A 21,178-nucleotide genomic window follows, 5' to 3' on the forward strand; every position below is an offset into this window, starting at 1 on the left:
ACAGAGGTAATTGCACTTGTAAAATAGGGTAAGGTAGATGTAATAAATAAAATGTAAACAAAAGTAGTTGCACTTGAGGTGTATATTGCATCAAAGGATATATTGTACAAACACATGTATTTCACATTCAGTGTATTAACAGCTACGCAGCTACGGCCACTGTGTGCACTGTGTGATTATTATTATTTTTTACTTTTCTTGTGTAACCCACCTAGTTTCGTTTTTCTGGTTTCTTCAGTGTTACATCAGCTAAACTCACTAGTAGTTGTGCCCTTCAAAATAAAAGCGTTATCACGTGAACAAGTAGTGGCTGGCTGGGGGGCGGGTCTACGTGACTCCTCTCAGCCAATCAGCGCCTCTGTTGTGTGGCTTCCCATTCGACGATAAACACTACGACCTGACCGCAGCAGGAGCTCTCAGATCAACGTGATCGAGGGCCGAGACGTGTTGTCCCACTGTTAGTATTACTGCAACATCGGGATTATTCACCAACATTAGAGAGGCAACAGTATGATGAAGTATTAACAACAGGAGGAGACACAAACCAACCGCTCTGACGTCGACCTCTAGCACTGGAAACACCGTTAGCTTTGGGCTGCTAACGCTCAGCTAGCTTAGTTAGCTGTTACATACACCTCGTTTCTCTCCACGACAACTGACCTCCACCACAACACAGCAAAGCACAGGCGTGTCGAGTATCATCTGCTGTGCGAGGTTGGGGTCGTTATCCTCCCTGTAGCTTCACGCCTTCTCTCGAATATGATCCATAATGAGTCAAAGAGACACCTTGGTTCATCTGTTTGCTGGAGGGTGAGTGTTCTCATGCATGCATGCTAGGTAGCTAGGTGCCGTTGCTAACCAGTTATAGCTTCACATAATGGGGTTGTTTTTATTAATGTGTTTATAGTATTGGGGTTTAGTTAGTGGTATAATGTTAACTTGGAGATTGGTGTTTGCATCAGTGAGTCAGATGTCAGCTAGCTAATCCTGCAGGAGTTGGGTTCAATGTCACAAGTTGCAATGACATTTCAGTGCATGAATGAAAGGGGCTGGTGTGTGGAAGCATGTGAGTGTGTCCTCATACCAGGTATGACATTAAATACAAAGCTTAACATTAGTTTTGTGCAGTCTTCATTTTGAAGAAGCATGCTTTTGGTGCTTTAGTGCATCAAAACAAACGTGGGCAGACTGCCAGTAAAGGTCACTCACAATAAAATGATGTATTTTGGTCAGATCTGAAGTGTGAAACTCTTCCAGAGAGGTCATGATTGCACAATTCCTGTTAGACTCACTGTGCATACATAAAAGTTTACAATGACATTTCAGTGCATGAATGAAAGGGGCTGGTTTCATACCAGGTATGACATTTAATACGCAATACAAAGCTTAACATTAGCTGTGTACACAGTCTAAATTTCAAGAAAGCCTGTTTTTGGTGCTATCTGTGTAACTTTAGTGCATCAAAACAAACGTGGGCAGACTGCCAGTAAAGGTCACTCACAATAAAATGATGTATTTTGGTCAGATCTGAAGTGTGAAACTCTTCCAGAGAGGTTATGATTGCACAAGACTCACTGTGCATACAGTCTCAGAATATAGGTTATGACAGAGCCATTGTAAAATAACATTTTGTACAATCATTCTGTCTTGCCTCCAGCAGACTAGGGCTGTGTATTATTGGTAATATGACTCAATATATTACATACATGCATACAAGAACTGAGCTACCTAGCTAGCTGGCTGCCGTTGCTAAGCTTCACATAATGGGGTGTTTTTATTGGGGTGTTCGTGCTATTGTGTTTTAGTTAGTTGCATGATGTTAACTTGAAGATAGGTGTTTGCATCAGTGAGTCCGATAACAGCTGGCTAATTCTATCCATGCATGTGCAACCGTTCAATGTCACAAGTTGCAATGGCATTTCAGTGCATGAATGAAATGGGCTGGTGTGTGGAAGCGTGTGTGTGTGTGTCTATATATACTATATATATATCTATAATACAGAGCTTAACATTAGCTGTGTACAGTCTTCATTTCAAGAAGCATGCTTTCGGTGCTTTAGTGCATCAAAACAAAGGTGGGCAGACTGCCAGTAAAGGTCACACAGAATAAAAGGATGGATTTTTGGTCAGATCTGAAGTGTGAAACTCTTCCAGAGAGGTTATGATTGCACAAGACTCACTGTGCATACATCCTCAGGTTATAGGTTACGACAGAGCCATTGCAAAAAAAATATTTTGTACAATCATTCTGTCTTGCCTCCAGCAGAGTAGGACTGTATTACTGGTAATATGACAAAACACATCCCTTTACTTAATTTAAGACAGGTAATCTGAAACAAAATTCATGTGCCTCTTTGTCCTCCGGTGCTCCTAACAGCATCTATACCAGGTATGAGATTTAATACGAAATACAAAGCTTAACATTAGCTGTGTACAGTCTTCATTTCAAGAAACCTGCTTTCGGTGCTATCTGTGTAACGTTAGTGCAATCAAATCAAATGTGGGTAGACTGCCAGTAAAGGTCACTCAGAATAAAAGGATGGTCAGATCAAGTCTGAAACTCTTACAGAGAGGTTATGATTGCACATTTCCTGTTAGACTCACTTTGCATACAGTCTCAGAATAAAGGATATGACAGAGCCATTGCCTCCAGCAGACTAGGACTGTTTATTAATGGTAATATGACTCAATATATTGTGATATATTGAATCATTACCCTTGTCTCATGATAGGAATCATAACATCAGATTATTACCAATACACAGCCCTAGTCTGTCTGTCTGCTGGAGGCAAGAAAGCATGATTGTGCACAATGTTATTTTGCAATGGGTCTGTCAAAACACATCCTTTTATTATGAGTGACCTTTACTGGAAATCTGCCCACGTTTTGTTTTGATACGCTAACATTATGGCCGACACACAGATAGCTTGTAACACCGGCGGTTTCTTGAAATGAAGACTCTACACAGATGTAGCTAATGTTAAGTGTAATATTTTGTATTGAATGTCACACATGGTACGAAGACACACACGCTTCCACACACCAGCCATTTCATTCATGCATTGAAATGTCATTGTAACTTAGTTAGCTGACATCTGACTCACAAACATACGAACATGAATCTTCAGGTTAACATCATGCCACTAACCAAACCCCAAAACACCATTACGGACATGCCATTATGTGAAGCTATACTGGTTAGCAACGACAGTTAGCCCTGAACGTGGAGGTAGCTATGCTTACAATACTGTAAGCAAGGCAATATATTGCGATATTTGTTTTTTAATTTCATTTTAGGGAAGCTGTCACAGTATAAAGAACAAACCAGAAATACACCATTTTAGAATAGGCAAAAATAACACATTTTGCTGCATGCAAATAACTGCATGGTTTTTGCCCCAAAACTGCCTGTGATTATCATAAAGTGGGCAAGTCTGTAAAGAGTAGGCTCTTTGGTGCCCACAGAACTAATTTTCAATCACATGTCTTGAGGTCAGAGGTCAAGGGACCCCTTTGAATTTAATGAGTTTGGGGCGTTATTTAGCGTTCTTCTCCAACATGGTTGTTAGCAATGAATTCCTTAGGTTTGTTGTTTCATAGGATGCCAGTAACTTCACTCTAACTTTAAAACTGAGCCCGCTACAACCTCCAAAAGATCGAATAGTGGCCGGGCCTGATGGCGGGCCGAACATTTTTAAGAGGTTAATTTCAAATCGATGCAGTGTTTTGGAGAATTGATACAGTATCACACAACATAATATTACAATATTTTCTTACACCGCTACAGCAGACTATCTGAGTTCAGGAATGAAGTTTACCATGATTTATCCCTTTGAGCACTTCACTTACAAATGTTTAAAACAGCAGTGACTTCCATGCTGTTGTCTTAAAATACAATTTTTCCTTCATAATACCAATTCCTATAACTGAACTTATACCGAGTACCTATCCGAAACCAGCGTGATTTAAAAAATATTGTTATTAAACAGCTGTGACAAACTACCTGGAATCACTTCGTCTTCGCTGCTCTAAATCAGTAGTTGCCAGTGGCAGCCATGATACATCCAGTGCGACGGCACAGTGAAGGCTTCTGTTTTGGAGCGACGAAGAAGTTGATTTTTTTTCTGGGTTAATAAATGATGGTATCGAATCAATGCATAGACTGGCGTACTCGCCAATACCAATCCCAAATTTTGGGCAGTATCGGACACATTCCCGATACTAACTAGAATGAATTTGGATGAGTAATTCTAGCAAAATAAAGTATACATGTAGTGTTAAGTCCATGTACACACTTTTTGCATATCAAGCTATATATAAAGTTTGCATCTATGCATGCTATTCCTATGCCAATGTCCTGTTTTCTTTGTGGTTTGTGCTAAGGCTGCATAATTAAGCAAATATTAATCACAATTTTGGCTTCCCACAATTCAACGAACGTGATCTACTCTGCGATATTGATGTTTAAAATGCTCGACTCATAGAAAACTCTGCTGCATATCAAATCAAGTGCTCCCTAATCTAACAACCAGTCACCAGCTGGCGTTCAAAATGTTTTGGCTTCACTTTTGGAGAGCTGTCATGCTGCTGTATGTGTAGTACCCTGCAGCGACAGTGAAGAACTTTCCAGAGTAGAAGAGTAGTATACTGTAGAGCAGATGGGCAAAATGAAAATGCACTGAATTCAGGTGAAGAAGAACTTTATTTTAAGTCTTATTTTGATGGAAAGATTTGTTAATTAGCAGGAATAATTGTGATAAATAATCGTGATCGCAATATTGTTTAAAATAATCGTGCAGCCCCAGTTTGTACTGTATCTGCCTGACACCGCTCAGCCTACCTCTGCAAAAAAACTGTGTTGACAGTCACAGGACTTTGTATTACTGCGTTGGTGCTGATTAAAAGTTAACCCTCACTAAAGATAACTGCTGTCGCTCTTTGCTTTTGATATCCTCCCGTCTGGCCCTGCCCAGTACAGTCCTGTCAGGTTCACTTTATTTAATCCACGTATACATATTGGGTTTTCTCTCGTCAGTCTACTTTACCTGAGCTTGTCATAAACTGATGCCCCAGGCTGGATGTGGCACAATGTTTGTACAGGACAACAAGTTAAACTTGTCTTCAGATATTTGTCTCATAGTTTTGTGGATGTATTGATGTGAAAACAATGATTTCAAGGATTTATTTACAATTCACCATGTGGATTTTGATGAGAAATAAGAAACATAACATCTCTCCAAACATTTATTTTTCTATTAACCTGAATGTTTCTGATGGTAGGCCCTACTCCCAAAAAGTATTTGCACTTGTTATGAGATTCCTATGCGATTCATTCTTATATGAAAATCTATATACTATATCTGTGATTTTGGAACGTGGTGTGGCGCTGAACAGAAGCTTGTTGTTATTCCCCAAGAAACACAAAGCATTCCTGACCGGCTCTCCGCTCCCACATTTCCAGTCTACATGCCAGGGATCGTTAGGATTCCACCAAACACATCGTCGGCTAATTTATTTACGCAACAACTTTAACACTTTTCACACCTCCGACCATCCCGATGATGTTAAAGAAGGACACTCAGTTTCAGTGTTGTTCTGTCAGCTGAGACTTGTTTGCTATATCACCTCCACCTTCTCCATCTCTGTCTCTCTGCCAGATGTGGGGGCACGGTCGGAGCCATATTGACTTGTCCACTGGAAGTCGTGAAGACTCGTCTGCAGTCGTCCTCCATCACCCTCTATGTGTCTGAGGTTCAGCTCAGTACGGTCAACGGGGCCAGTGTGGCCCGCATGTCCCCGCCGGGCCCGCTGCACTGCCTCAAGTGAGTACTCAACATTTATCACTGTCAGACTGCCATGTAGTACATTATGTACACTATTACTCATATATCCAATGTACTTCGACACACACTCCTTTATTACCGTTTGCATACTGTTTTTGCAAATTTATTATTAATCCCTGATGATCCGCCTCAAGTTTCTCACCAAAAACTACATTTTTAAAGATTAAACAAGTCCACATCATAATAATGTTAGATTTTACCCTCACCCAATTCCCCTTTTTGATGAATAGAGCTTGAACGCATCATAATTTAACTCAATATAGCCTCCGTACCAGGCCTGCCATCACAGCCAGAGGTTCTACAAGATTTTGCTCAATTTCACATTGCAGATTAGGCCAAACAGTTAGGCTTCGTACAGTCAGCTCTCAGACAGACAGAGAGGAGAGGCTGCATTCGTGACCATACTTTACAACAACACCATGTTTGACAAGCAGAAAGCAAATAATTTAGAACTTGTGGGCTTCCCTACGTTATACACAATGTGTCCTAAACCTACAACTCGGTAAACATTGATAGTTTACGATGATAATTTGAGTTTTAACGGTTCCTCCTCCCTGCTGTCCCAGAGACGATTGCCTGCAGAGAGCCATGGTTCCTTTCTCAGCAGGCGCTATGTTGTGGTTGTTGTTGTTGTTGTTGGTGTTTGGTCTGGCTGACGTCCCCCTGGCAAGGCCAACCACTCCCTGAAACCCAACTCCTCACCCTTTGGGAGAACTACACATGCAGCGCACACACATCAGTCGCTTTATAGCCAAACAGGAAATTATATTACAAATCCAACTATTATTTCTTTATCTTGTGAGATTTTCATACATTTTTGATTCCTCCAGACCTTCGTGTGTCTGTTATGACTGGCCGCCTTTTCCTATTTATTTTTTTTCCAAAATACCTCTTTTATTTGGGTAGACTGCCAGTTGTGATGTTGAAGGAAATTAGATTCGCTCCATAAGGAAGAAAATGTCAGGTTGTCTTCTAAAGAGGTTGTGTCCTCACTGCTCTGAGCCTCTGGAAAGAAACAGTTAGATGGCATCGCGCCACTTCTCACATCCACTGAACTATGTCCCATAGTATATGAAGTGCCAATCACTGTAACGGTAGAGACTTTGTTCTGTAGACTGGCAGTATCATCCGAACTAAGTACGTTTGGCAGATGTTTCTGACTGCTGTTGAATAAAGTGCTGCAACCAAACCCTAGAAGGCCCACCGGCAATTTAAGGTTGTTTCATTTAGTGGTGTCTTCACCAGATTAAATACCTGGCAAGAAACAGAGCCAGCAGACATATCTTATGTAAGTATTTTTCTCAAACTAAAAGGTAGTAGTGTTATAACTTAAACATGCAGTTTGCAGCCACTACCAATCACCTTACGTTGTTGACATGTGGCAGGCATTGGGTGCGGTCAGCAAGGCTGCATGCATGACAATTAAAAAATGTTTATTTGGCCAGCGTCTGCACACTGACGCCGACTAAGCCTAATGCCGCGGGTGTTAAGACAAGAAAGAGCAACAACGTCTGATTTACCTAAGCTGTACACAAACACCAATAATGAGTAAATGTAAATGGAGTGTTTGGGCTGCAAACTGGTTAAACTGCATGACTTTTCCCTATTCCTTGGAAATGTTTTTTGTTCATCATGTCCTTTTAGGAATCTGTTGTTATGCAAGACTTTCTTATGCCACACCGCTACACCCTAAGTGCTGAAGTTACACCCCACAATACAAAGGTTGGCTCCTGAAAGAGGAAGGACAGGAAAAGCCATGCTGTCTTTATAATCTAATAAATAAATAAAGGGATTATACCGCTGAATGAATGTCTTCATTGTTCATGGCAACTTCCACATTAAATTTGAAGATTAAATATTAAATTGAATTTGTCCTTGAAGTCTAACAAAATGTGTTGAATTCAGTTACTTCCTCATTATGAATTTGTAAAGTCGATTTTTCTGAAAAGTTTGAAACCTGCATTGTTTACCATCCATGTCTGCACTCTTCTTCTTCACTGCCTTTATTGGCGCGTCGGTGTGTTTCTTGACATGTTGCCACCAACTGTTGTAGAGTAGTGTGAAACCACTGGCTAGAATGTGCATTGCATCACCTGTGTGCATCATACACGCACGCGCGCACATTCATGAGAGCAAACAAAACGGTGATCCATACATCGCTTCATAGTGTTAATAGTTTAATACTTTAAATATCCACACCAATACTAAAAAGTATATTTTTAGCGCAGCAGAGTGGAGAGCCGCTTCTGAAACATGCTGCATCACAAGCATTGACTAGAGTGGTCGTGACACGTGGCACGGCTGCATCCGGTGTCAAACTATCGTCATAAATAGTTTCCCGGCGGTTCATTCAAATAAACACTTGAAAAGAGAGAATTTGAATGTTACTGTTGATATCTTTGGAATTTTAATTGTAAATTCAGCTGTACATCAGACCAGCAGAAATTGGACAACACTGGTAAAAATAATGTGCATCCACCAGTAATAACCCCGAAGCATGCATGTTGTCTCAATGGTCATAAAGTCATAATGTACATTTGTTTCTGTGTGTTTTGTATTCAGGTTGATATTAGAGAAAGAAGGACCTCGTTCTCTCTTCAGGGGTTTGGGGCCAAACTTGGTGGGAGTGGCACCTTCCAGGTAAGCAATCTCCTCTCACCTCTAATTCTCATCTTCATCATCATATTCTAAGCGATGTCACCTCCTTTTAGTAAGACTTGAAAGACTATTAAGCTGTTAGTGTTGTCTTCAAGTAAAGAGATACTTAGTTAGTCACAGTACCTCTTTGACTAAGTGAATATTTGATGGAATTGTAAATCTGCCAAATTGTGTCCCCATCATCATTATCCCTCCTCAGATGAAACCCAGAAAGATTTCTTCTAGTGTTTAAAGGCAAGTTCAACAATCGAGTCGTCAATCGACAGAAAATTAATCAGCAATTTGTTCCATAATCGATTATTTCAAGCAAACGGTCAAACATTCTCCACTTCCAGCAGCTGAAATGATTCAACATCCATCAGCCTGTTCAGTGCTTTTGTCAGCCTCAAGTGTGCTTTCATTTTAATTTGACTATATATACAGTGGAAACCGCTTATAGTGATCACAGTTACAGTGATCAACCGCTTATAGAGATCAAAAAGCTTGGGACACAATCATTCCCATACAAACGCTGTTTAAATACTTCGCTTTATAGTAATCAAGGAGTCCGCTTCAGTGTTTCATGAAAACATATGGATACTAATTTAGTTTTTTGTTTTGTTTTTTCTTATCAGTTCCAAACATTTCCATGATTTCAACTGTTATTCTATGGTTGCTGATTCAGTCACATATGATGTGCACACACATTAGCTCAGTACTATTTTGGACACATGGGCTGTTTTTCAGGGAGACGTAGCCGTTAGGATCAGAGGTGTTATGTCACCACCACAGGACTCCTTGAGGTTACTTGGTGACACAGAAGCATTAGGTGTACGTGGTCATTCCAGTCTCATTCATCTTCATGGCTTTCTCACCAGTTTTCTGCACTGAAACATGGCAACAACAGCGTTATGAAAATAGTACTAGGTAATAACATATAACAGTCGTGATCATTAATCACCCTCTGTGGTAATGATAGGAGCAAAGTGGGGGCTAATGACAGTGGGCGGCGGCTAATGCTGCAACAAGCAGGTGTCAGTGCTAAGAACATGTAGAGTGTTTTGTTAGCGTTTTTCATGAATGAACGCTGATGCGGTGGGCGGTGGAGGTGAAGGCAACACGGCCTCCTGAGCTGTGACGCAGATCTAAAGATGAATGCACACACAAACACTGTCTTCTAGTGTGACTGATGAGCTTTGAGCATCATTAACCGTCTGACTAAGCACACAAGTGATCGTACAAATGAGACTGCACATTGTTGCTGTTAGAAGGAGAAAAAAGTGTTGTGTTTAGACATGAGCGTGATCGTTATGACCTTTTTTTAATTAGTGAAAACAAGATAATTAAGTGCAAATAAATAGAGTTCTTATAGTGAATAGCCTCTTTGTGTAACCAGGCTGATTTGCTGAGGCTGTTTGTTCTGCTCTCGGCTTTACACTTAATGAATTTTTAAAGCTCATTAAGCTGAACCTGACATGGGGACAGTTTAACGTGTTGTAATTAATAAGCTACATAGCAACCGGAGGCACAAAGTTGGCTGCTTTGGACTAATCTTCTTTACACTAAAACACAGAAACATGGCATGTGTAACTTGTTTTTCCTCGGTGTAACACACCGTTTTGTCTTTTGCCTCCAACAGAGCAATCTACTTTGCCGCCTACTCCTACGCCAAAGAGAAACTGAACGGTGTGTTGGAACCCGACTCCACACAGGTACACATGGTGTCGGCTGGAATGGCAGGTAACTACATACAGTATGTGAGGTAACAGGTTGACATATACCGCCATGCGTGGCTTTTACCGTACCCGTGTGAACAATTCCTGCATGCATGTCGGAAATGCTGAGTAACCGGCCCCTCCTTGTGTACTCTTTGTGTTCAAAAACAAGCTTATCCTGTTTCCATCACCTTTTGTGACGATGTATCGCTCACGCTGCAATCGTAAAGGGTAATTTTTCAACCTGGACCCTATTTTCCCACGTGTTTCTGTGTGAGACTAATAGGGACAACAATTTCTGAAATTAGTCCAGTATTGAGGGAGAAGCCGCTAAACGATAACGATCAGTGTAGCCTCAACGTTCACTATAAGTGCTTGTTTTTGACAGGCTCAGATTGCTGAGGCGTGTCTGACAACATTATGGAAATGACCCTACAGAGAAATTAAACATTTTTCTTACCTTTCTCTTGATCCGGTCTGTTTGTTATCGTGTTCAAGTCCCGCTCAAGGACAAGTCTGGTTGTGAAATCTGAATATCCGTACACTCAAATAAGTATGGGCGGCCATCGAATTCAAAGACCTCATCCACATTTTGATTATGATTCGATTTTAATAGCACATAAAAAAAGAACATTTAACAAAACAATATCGGTTATAATAGAATATGCAAGGGAGGCCAAAAGGCTTATCACGTTTTGATTAAAATCATCTAATAAAATAAACTTTACTGATTACAGTTTTGACTAAAAATAATTAGTTTCAAAACCTGAAATCATGTAAACATTAAGCCATGACATTGAAAATCTTTTAGATAACACTAAGCTCCCAACACAGCAAACTCGCATTTCCACCATGGACGTATTCTACTATTCCACCGTTGTCTTCCAGCAAAACGTCACCAGATTTCAGAATGAGACTTCTCCTTGAGCAAGACTCTTTCCATAATGTTGTCAGACATTTATAATAACAATCAGAGCCTGTCATGGCAAAAACAAGCACTTTTAGTGGACGTCAATGACGGTGCCAGCTTGCCCCAATTGCACCATATTGCAGCCTGTGAGCAGCTGCCGTCTGCAACGCTCTCCCTCAATACTGGACCAATTTCAGAAACTGTTAGACACAAAAACATGGGAAAATAGGTTTAAAATGACCAAAGTTACCCTTTAAAATGGCTTAATTAAAATTCATAACATGTTAAAAGGTCAGATTTAAATACAGTTTCCTTATTCTCTGACGCTTTGAATGTCAGGGGAAGGTGATCTGCTCTTGTGTCACTCTGATGCAGCTGGGAATCCCGAACCATTACAATGTGGGTCAGTCAGCTACAGCATGTGTGTCTGTGTGTATTAGTGTGTGTATATATATGGATGAATGTGACAGGTTCACGTTGGTGCCACTTTTAGCGCACCGTGACTCAGACTTTTCAACAACCCGGTCAAGGTCATCTTCGTCGGTACGTCTCTCTCCAGTGGCAATCCACGTATTCTGCAGACGTGACTGAGCCGAGCTGACAGGTGATGAGGAGTCGACAGTGCTGCGATTATTCTCGTCTGTGCAGTGATGCATGATACCTACAGCCGAGGTTAGAGCTGGCTTCTGCCATGACTAACAATGGATGTCCGCTTGGTAGAAAGATGAACCCAAGCTGAAACAGGGAAGTGTTATTAGAGATTTATTATTCTCATAACTCTAAATGACCAATTTGCATAATCCAATAATGTGAAAATACTCCCATTACAAGTAAGGCTGGATTCACACCAAATCAGGCGTTGTGGTGATTAAGTGCAGGGTGGGAGTGTCACTTAATGGCCCATTAACACCAAGCGACTGCATGACGACTAACGTCTTTTGTACCTTCGTGACTGGGTTGTACAGCTCTGGATCGCCGGTGACCGCATCATGACGCCAGGTTGCGTTTTTCTCCAAAAGTTGATTTTGTTTCAACTTTTTGCCGCAGACCACTGTGTTTTTTCCGGCACCCCCTTCGCACTACCCTAAATCAAATGAATGGGAGGACTGATTTGGTGTGAATGCAGCCTAAAAGTTACCTTGCACGGCAGCTGGATTGTCTCAATGTCGCCAGATCATGCGAGAATCGCGGGATCACATATCACCTGAAAATCGCTCTTGTCAGGCTGCAAGTCACGCGTTTGTGTCCGGACCAATCAGCGTCCTGTGAGGAGTTACAGGCAGCTACGGCCGTGGTTTAAGGTGTGTGTGATTAGAGTATTTCTACATTGAAAGAAAAGCAAAGAACGGCACTGAAGGCTTTCCTCTTCTCCCGACTGGCTTCGGTAAGAGTTTGATTGACAGACGGTTCAGCCAATCACCTACCAAGTATTTGTTGAAAGTGCCCTTTTCCAAACACGTTTCCAATGACGGCTTCTCAGATGGTTCTGTGTAAACAAACCATCTGGCGGGTCAGGTTAGCCTAAAAGTCCTGCATTTAAAATCCTACTTTGAGGAATTTTTAACTGGTTATGAAACAGTGTCAGCAGTCGGCGGTCTGGTGCCGCACCCAGCAGCAGCTGCTCCTCCTCCGGCCAGGAGCAGAGCTTTGCCTCGCTGCTCCGCCGGTCGCCGCTGGGAACCAACACCGACACCACGCTGCTGGAGGGAAGGGAGGCACGGGAGGACCTGAACCAGGACTGAGCGGGTCAAACTGTCAGACGCTGCTGCAGTAAAATAAGAGGTTTTCTAAAGGGACTCTGGTGCTTGGAAACACTACCAAATCTGTCCACAGGGACCGCCAAAATCAACACAAAACTAAAGTTCGTCGTAGTAACTTTAAGTAAAACTACAGAAGCACAAAGTATCCAAACTAAAAGTGCTCATTCTGCAGAAAAATGTCCGCTGACAAATGATTTATACATGACATTAGCTCGAGGTGGAGCTAGTTTGAACTACTTTATATACAGTTAGCTAGTTTAGTCCGGTGGGTCCCAACCTACTGTAGGGGTCAGGCCCCTGCAAAAGGTCACAAGAACAGTCTGAGGGGTTGTGAGATGATTAATGGGAGAAGAAAAAAAAACTGTTTTTTGACTTTTCTCTAATCTTTATAATGGATTATTTGAACAGTTATTTAAATGAATCATTGGGAGAATTGTATAGGATAAATCTCTCTTTGTTGTTTGATGTGTGAAACCTGATGCAGAGCTACAACTACACACCGCTTTTATAGAACAGGTCATAAGTCAAAATGTCTGGCTGGGAACCACTGGTTTAATCTTTATGTTTGTGTGTTTTTATTGTAAAATGTTAATCTGAGAGATTAACCAGTAACTACAGCTGTCAAATAAATGTATAAGAAGTCAAAAGTACAACATTTGAACTCTCTCAAGCCTCAAAACTCGGTGTCAAGTTTTATGTCGAGGGATTTTTCCATGAGGTTTTGAATACGCTGTGTTAAGTCCAGTGGGATAACGGTGGAATGGGAAGTAGAATGGCTGCATGCCGATCATTTTTGCCACACACTGGCCTGTGTCTGTTTGAGGCTCTAACTCTACCGTAGCGTACCGTCTAGCTGCATCTGTGAAGAGTTACTTGGGTCTGTGTGAGTTCTCACCACAGATATGTGCTTCGTTTTATATCTGGTTCTTCGTTTTCTCTCTCATTTCTGTCCTCTACTCTCCTACCATCTAGGTCATTGGATAAGAAGCAGTTTTTATTTTTTTTATGGCATTCAGTTGCTCCCCTGCTACCACACAGAGGATAGTCTATAGAGAGGCTAGCTTCTGTTCACATTTCATTTTGTTAAACATTTACATTGTTTTATCTTTACCAACCAGCATAAAGAACATTATATCTTACTCAGAGTGTTGGTTTTCGGACAGTTTATTGTACCACTGACGGATTGACAATATTATTTTGAACTAAATGTAATCCGTTTTTTTTCCTCCACAGGTTTTACAGCCATCACAGCAACCAATCCAATATGGCTCATAAAGACCCGTCTGCAGCTGGATGCGAGGTAAATACCACATCAGGGTGTGAGCTTTACAAAGTTGAGTTCTCAAGAGAGGGCTAACAGTTGTTATAAGCTCTTTGATATGTTTTTCATTACGGCAAATGCTCCTCATGACCACACAGGAACAAACTCTCATTTTCTAACTTTAAAACCCCCCCCTCCAGTGTATTTTCGGCATTTATCTGATATTTCATATTTATTTGAGTCAGAATTCTCCTTTTATATTTAAAAAAAAAAACAGCTGTACAAAAACATTTAGCTTGCATCCGAAATTCCATACTTCCATACTTTAAAGTTAGTATTTTTCCTGTGTTGTTAAGTAATTTTGTCACTCGGGGCTTACGGTACTCTGCTGTACATCGAGTCCCAAAGGACAAGATGACCAAACACAAAAATAGAAATCTGATAACACTAACCCTAATGTCTGTTATGTACATTTAGACTGCACATAACTGGGCTCGTTACCACTCGTATAGGTCATGCTGCTGTTATCTTTTCCTAGAAGAGCACAGCTTTTCATGCACACTTGTGTTTTAAACGTAAACATTTACATTGAGCTGGAGCGGAAACTGGTTCTTCAGGTGCTATGATGTAATCTAGACGTCTGTACATTATGTTTCATGACTTAACACTCATCTGCATTGTTATCGTGTTTAGTTGTTACTATCTACGTGGGAATTTTCAAATGGGCAAAGTTAGTCCCTTTACTTGTGAAAAATTTATATATTTAAATTTTTTCCTCAGGAATCGAGGCGAGCGAAGGATGAATGCGTTTGAGTGCATGCGGCGGGTGTATCAGACGGACGGCCTGCGAGGCTTCTACAGGGGCATGTCGGCATCCTACGCCGGCATTTCAGAGACTGTGATCCACTTTGTGATCTATGAAAACATCAAACGGCGCCTCATGGAGGCCAAAGCACTGCAGAACATGGACGAGGAAGAGGAGACATCCAAAAATGCTTCAGACTTTATTGGGATGATGCTCGCTGCTGCAACCTCCAAGACCTGTGCCACCACTATCGCTTATCCTCATGGTGAGAGTTTGTGCTCAGCGGTTAGCTGATATCAGGCGGCTACTAAGAAGTGAAGTCAACGCTGAAGTGCAGTCTATGGCTGATATCAACTGATTTGTCGCTTCTTTTCCTTTTTAACGCTTCCCTTTCTTCTTTGCTTTGCAGAAGTGATCCGCACCAGGCTACGCGAGGAAGGCACCAAGTATAAGTCCTTCTTCCAGACTCTAACAACAGTGCCCAAAGAGGAGGGCTACCGCGCCCTCTATCGCGGCCTCACCACCCACCTGGTACGACAAATCCCCAACACCGCCATCATGATGTGCACCTACGAGCTGGTGGTCTACCTCCTGAACCGTTAACGTCTTCCCTCACCCACGTAGACAGTATATGTAACCCTGTCCCTGTTCGGAGAATGAGAGCCGACTGCACACCAGCCAGCACAACAGCCCGCTCGCCAGAAGAGGACAGAGACGACACCGTGACCTTTTGTCTCAGTGACGCGAGCGGTTGTTAAAAATAAGTTGGGAGTTTTGTTTTATAACCAGAGGGTCTGGCACAGGGAGGAGACGTTCCTCACATTGGTTTGGGGATCTATGTTTAGTAGTGGCATTGAAATGGTTGCCCTATTTTATTTTAATTCTCCCTTCGGTTATATGCGTTGCTTCTGGAAGCTCAGATTCAGAGCGCTGAAGAACGAGTTACAGTATATTCTGCCTCTAACAGTACTAATAATGAAAGAGAAGGACAGTAATTCCCATCCTTACTACCTAGTGGATATAAGACCCCCTCCAGCAGCAGGCTTTGCCGTCATGCTGATGATCAGTTTTTAAAATATTTTATTAGTATCATGCAGTATTCCCTGCATCCGTCAGAGAACCAGAATACAACGATGCCAGACTCGGTGGTGAGTATCTGACGGGGAGCTCTCAAGTTAGTGAAGAAGCAATCGGTGCTTGAGGCTTGTTGAGGTAGAATAAACGGAGGGGAAAGGTGGATGGGAGACGTGCCTTGTGTGAAAATGTGATGCAGACTGAGATGCACAATGGCTGTTATGGTGTGTTCGCACCAAGAGCGAAGCAAAACGTTTTGCGCAGCGCAGTAACATACAAAGTCAATGCAAAGAGACGAATAGACGCAAATTCGCGCCATGTGACGTGAATGATGCGACACAAACACGCGTCATTAGCAGGAGTTGAAATATTTCAACTCGAGCGAGAAATTCGCCTGACGCTGTGTCGCGAAAGCCCATAAGTGTTGAGATTCTCCTCCTGTCGTCACTCACGTCCTGACCTTGTTGAATCAGAAATGGAGGAAAAAGATATTGTAACTGCCTGTGGTCACCCAGAGCTACGATAGTACATCATATCTGTTCAGAGACAGGACGAAAGTCTGTGTATAATTGTATGCGTATAAACCACAGACTGTCAAGATGACTTTATCTTGAGAAATTGATGGTGCAGCTGCAAAGACCGGCACTGATTGATCCGAACTCTATTCAGAAAACAAGAAATTTAAAAGTTGTTTGACTGTCGTCTTGCGGACAGGCTTGACAAAGTATGAATTCTGACTTTTTACAAATCGGCATTGTTATGTTGTTATTTCGGCATACTTTTTATCCGTTTATTGCAATTAAATCACAGCAGAGTCTGTTTATTTCGGGTTCATAGCGCAGTAGCAACGTGTTGCTTGTTAGATACAGTCAGTGCAATGTCACTGTATGTGAATACAGCTCGCCACCAGGTGACATTACGAACCCAGACACGGCGGCGTTTGGTTTTCTGACATATCTGGGACTTCCACAACATGTTCAAAGCAGCAACAGGGGCTATTTCTTCCATTGTTGCTGGAGGAAATGGCGGAAAGAGAAGTTGTTGGTATCTATGGAGACAAGACGCTCCAACTGAAGCAAGGCAAAATTTCGCTTGGCTCTTGGTGTGAACACAGCTTAAGAGGAGATGGAGCTCTGGTTGACCCGTCACAATAAAGGTCATAGAGATGTAGAGTCGTACACTGGTATTGTGTGATTACAGGAGCCCCTTAGTTAACCTTTTACACATCGTAAACGTAGACACATTCAGCATCCCAAATACTGGTCGCGATCTCCTCACAATGCAAGACATGCATTTACACATTTAGTTACACTAAATACCTTCACGGTTGATATCTGCTTGACATCGACCTCTGAACCTGTTTGTGTTTGTGTTAACCGCGTGTGGAAGAAGACTAATCACTAAGGCTAGATGGAGGGTAAAAAGTCCCCAAACTAAACCATAATATAATCACCGTTCTAACTACTGGAATGTAAATAAACAAGAGGAATAACTTTACTAAAGGCAAGGAAGTAAGACACTGACCATGTTGTTAAATTAAAAATAAATATGATTAACAAATAGAAAGCAATATAAAATTCCTACCTAACGTGATTGTGTTGCATTTTTCTGCTCAGAAATGGCATTTGGAGGAGAGATTAACCTGTTAGTTGTTACCTTACAGCACTTTTTCAATGTCTCTCTCTAGAATACTCATCTCACATTGTTTGTTTTCCCTCAGTTGGAGAATCCAGGCTAGTTTTACAGGCGAGGACAATCCTCTTGAGTTTACTCTGGAAACTTGTTGTACAGTTTGGTCAGTGTGTGAGGAGGAAGTGGACAGGAATATGCTCTTCATAAGCGCACATTAATACAATGCAGACCAGTATGAAAAAAACGAACGGTAACTATTTTGTTGATTCCCTTATTCAGTTGTTGTTTGATGAACTGCATTACAGTTTAAAACATGAAACAGCTCATTTGTTTGTCAGTGTTTTATGTATTGTTGTCATGGAAAGGAAAGGTACCTACTCTCTGCTTTTTTTCTGCATTTTTTGTTTCAAACAGTACAACAGACAGAAACAGTGTTTTGCTGTTGCCTCCTTTATCCTATTAACCACAGTAGTAACTGTCCCTCTGTAATCACATGACACAAGAACCTAGCCTGTTGATGACTGTGTGCGTTTTCACTGCAAACTTAAAGCTCAGCCCACAATGCTAACACACCTGATCGTCTCCCTTCTAACAGCATGAGCTGCTGCCGTTATCCTGCAGTGTGCTTAACTTTTGAGAATCGAAGTCCCACCCCTTCCGGTAGTCCGGAAAAAATCTGAACAGTAGTCAACAGCGAGAGACAAAGGTTTTTTTTTTTTATCCAGTTTGAATTGCGCCATGAATCACACATATGATGTCAATTAAGAAGTTAATTTTGCTTGTCAAGAAAGTCTGTTTGTCGTAGTATCATTTAGTTTTGTGTGAACTACATCTCTCGTCTTGCACAATATACGTCACCAACGCTAGCTAGCTAGCTAACTTAGCTATGTCCACCAACAAATGTAATGTTATCTCACCTGATGTTTTTTATCGAGCGACTCTTTCTATCGGCCGGGAAGCGAAAGAACGAGCGAGACCCGTTGCCGGTGTGAGTTCATCCCAGTATGAAACACACAGGCATCGTAGCTTCAGCGAGAGAGGCGTCACTTAGGTGATTTTTGGGGTGTGTCGTCTTTCTAATTACGTATTTTCACCGTCTTATACTTCAACAGTTTTACAACAAACTGTAGCTTTCTTGATTTGTAAAATAATCTTTTAAATTGACAAACATCATATGTGTGATTCACGGCGCATTTTAAATTGACTACCGTTCATATTTATTCTGAAATAAGACCCACGGTGGTCCACCGGAAGGCCTCTCTATAGAGACGGGTAGCAACGCGTCACACTTTGAAAACCACGCCCACCAGAGGGGAAAACAACTAGCGTCACTATATGCAACCAATGACTGAAACGCTACCAAAACGCCTGTAGCTGGCTAAAAAAATGTCAGATTTAGCATGTCAAAAGATTATATTAGCACCCTGCCGTCGGGGTGACGTTGAAAACTAAAATGATAGTTAGCTGTTAGCTATGTGTTAGCAAGTTACTGTCAGTTAGCTAAGGCACTTGCAAACATATTCCTGCATAGCTTACTGATGTCTCCACATTCCACAAGTTGCATACTGTCAAAAAGCTTTAGCTTAAAGGAGCAGTGTGTCATATTTCGGGGATCTATTGGTAGTATGTTTTCTTTAGTGTATAATCACCTGATAATAAGAATCGTGTTTTCGTTAGCTTAGAATGAGACGTTCATATCTACTTCATTCACGCAGTCCACCATGTTTCTACAGTAGCCCAGAAGGGACAAACCAAACGCTGTTAACTTTTCCTGCTTGGATCGGAGTCGATAGAGTTGCTCGCTCACTTCCCATGTACACACACAGTCACAAAAAAGAAAACTAGTTCTGGGTTCTTCCCCCTGTTTGTAGTGCATCCCACCACACAGCAGCTTTTAGGCATTTTTCTGCTGTTTGCTAGCAGACGAAACCTTCACGCAATACAAAGTCAATGGATAGCGATGAAATGTTTTCCCCTCCGGTGTGGGCAGGACTTAAATGCGCTCTGTCTCTACCCTCGCTTTCTCATGAGGCCCCATCGTATGTCAGTGTGCAGTGTATGCTTTTCTCCACTGAAATGTATTGACACATTTCAGTTTTACTGCCCTCATGAAGGATGCGGTAGATAAGGCTCATTGTGCGAATCTTCTCAGAGATGTATTAAGGCTTACACACAGTAGTAGCATCAACACAGTTGGTGTAGTGAGACGGGAGTCCATGGAGCGCTGCTAGTAGGGATTGGTGCTGGCTTTAAAACAGGACGGATAGACAGTCTATGCAGATAGTGTGAGTTCATTGTATCTGATTTCTTTAAAGGAACAGTGTGTAACATTTTGGTGGATCTATTAGCAGAAATGGAATATAATATTCATAACTATGTTTTCATTAGCGCGTAATCACCTGAAACTAAGAATCGTTGTGTTCTTGTTAGCTTAGAATGAGCCTTTCATATCTGCATAGGGAGCGGGTCCTCTTCATGGAGTCCACCATGTTGCTCCTCCATGTTTCTGCAGCAGCCCAGAACGGACAAACCAAACTCTGGATCTAGAGAGAGCCTTTCATGTTTTTCTGTTACCTGAAGGTAGTTCTCCAACATGCTTGTGAAACTGCGGTAACGTGAGCCGCGGAGTGCAAAACCGTGGTACCGCCAGCTGCCATCTGACTTCCAATGCTCCTAAAGTAGTGTTATTATGGTGAGGATCTGAGCGAGGCGAACAGCGTTAACGCGGTTTTGCACTCAGCAGCTCACGTTACTGCAGTCTTGGAAAGGGAGGAGTGAGCTTAGGGGTACTCAGTTGGTTGCAATCTGCAACCACACCGCTAGATGCCTCCAAATCCTACACACTGTACCTTTAACTGTATGGTTAAATGCCTCTCGTTCACTTGTATCGGTGTCTGTCATAATGATGCATTATTCCCTTCATCCCACGGTTCTTCTTTTTGCACCCACATGTTTGCATCGTGTGCCAGTAAATGTGAGTATGTGTTTGGCGTGTGCTTGCTGAAATGACAATCCTATGTCATTCGGTCGTGTCTTGTGTGTGTGAGAGACAATAGGAGTATGTATGCACTCAGAAGAATAGCTGCAAAACAGTGTTGTTTTTATCTTTTTAAATAAATCGTTGCCTTTTCCTGACGCCCTTTTGTTTTTTTCCATGTCGTCATCGATATGAGCCCGCTGTGAGTGTGGCTCGGCCTATGCATTCTCTCATACCTGTTTTTGTAAAACAAATAGCCAATAAAATGGAAAGAGTGCAAGCATATTGATGTGTCGGGATCTCTTACTGAGAACATAAAACTCTGTTACTTATTGTTGTCTGATATCAGTTTTTCATAGTTTGGCACAATCGTCTGAAATTGATAACTTGTTTTCTCACATTCTTTGCATTTCTTGTTGCTTTCACACAGACGCCCACCCTCCAGTTCCCCCTCAGGTTAACACTATTATCTCTGTCAGCACTTTCACCATGTTTTCTACTGCTAGCACCGTTAGCTGAGAGCCCTTGAGAGGATATAGAAATGCTCCCAATCCCATATTTAG

The 21,178-nt window shown here is 41.8% G+C and overlaps 1 protein-coding gene and 1 long non-coding RNA gene across 2 annotated transcripts in view; both read left to right on the plus strand.

Annotated features, from left to right (window-relative positions):
- LOC141771234 (uncharacterized) overlaps nucleotides 1–21,178 on the plus strand; it is a 174,379-nt gene that overhangs the window by 83,161 nt on the left and 70,040 nt on the right. The gene's annotated exons all lie outside the window — the stretch shown is intronic.
- On the plus strand, nucleotides 365–20,900 carry LOC141771231 (solute carrier family 25 member 36-A-like). Its single transcript, XM_074641279.1, has 7 exons — nucleotides 365–810; nucleotides 5,659–5,823; nucleotides 8,407–8,484; nucleotides 10,121–10,221; nucleotides 14,100–14,166; nucleotides 14,908–15,197; nucleotides 15,342–20,900. Exons 1-7 carry the CDS (start codon nucleotides 770–772, stop codon nucleotides 15,533–15,535), a joined length of 936 nt encoding a protein of 311 aa, XP_074497380.1. The 5' UTR covers nucleotides 365–769; the 3' UTR covers nucleotides 15,536–20,900.

Source organism: Sebastes fasciatus, chromosome 7 (assembly GCF_043250625.1).
Source record: "Sebastes fasciatus isolate fSebFas1 chromosome 7, fSebFas1.pri, whole genome shotgun sequence".
Lineage (NCBI taxonomy): Eukaryota > Metazoa > Chordata > Actinopteri > Perciformes > Sebastidae > Sebastes > Sebastes fasciatus.

Excerpts from the sequence above, each read along its gene's own strand:
- LOC141771231 (XM_074641279.1), top strand. The coding sequence starts at position 770 with ATGAGTCAAAGAGACACCTTGGTTCATCTGTTTGCTGGAGG. Across the intron at positions 5,824-8,406 it reads GGCCCGCTGCACTGCCTCAA|GTTGATATTAGAGAAAGAAG; the intron begins GTGAGTACTCAA and ends TTTTGTATTCAG. Across the intron at positions 8,485-10,120 it reads GTGGGAGTGGCACCTTCCAG|AGCAATCTACTTTGCCGCCT; the intron begins GTAAGCAATCTC and ends TGCCTCCAACAG.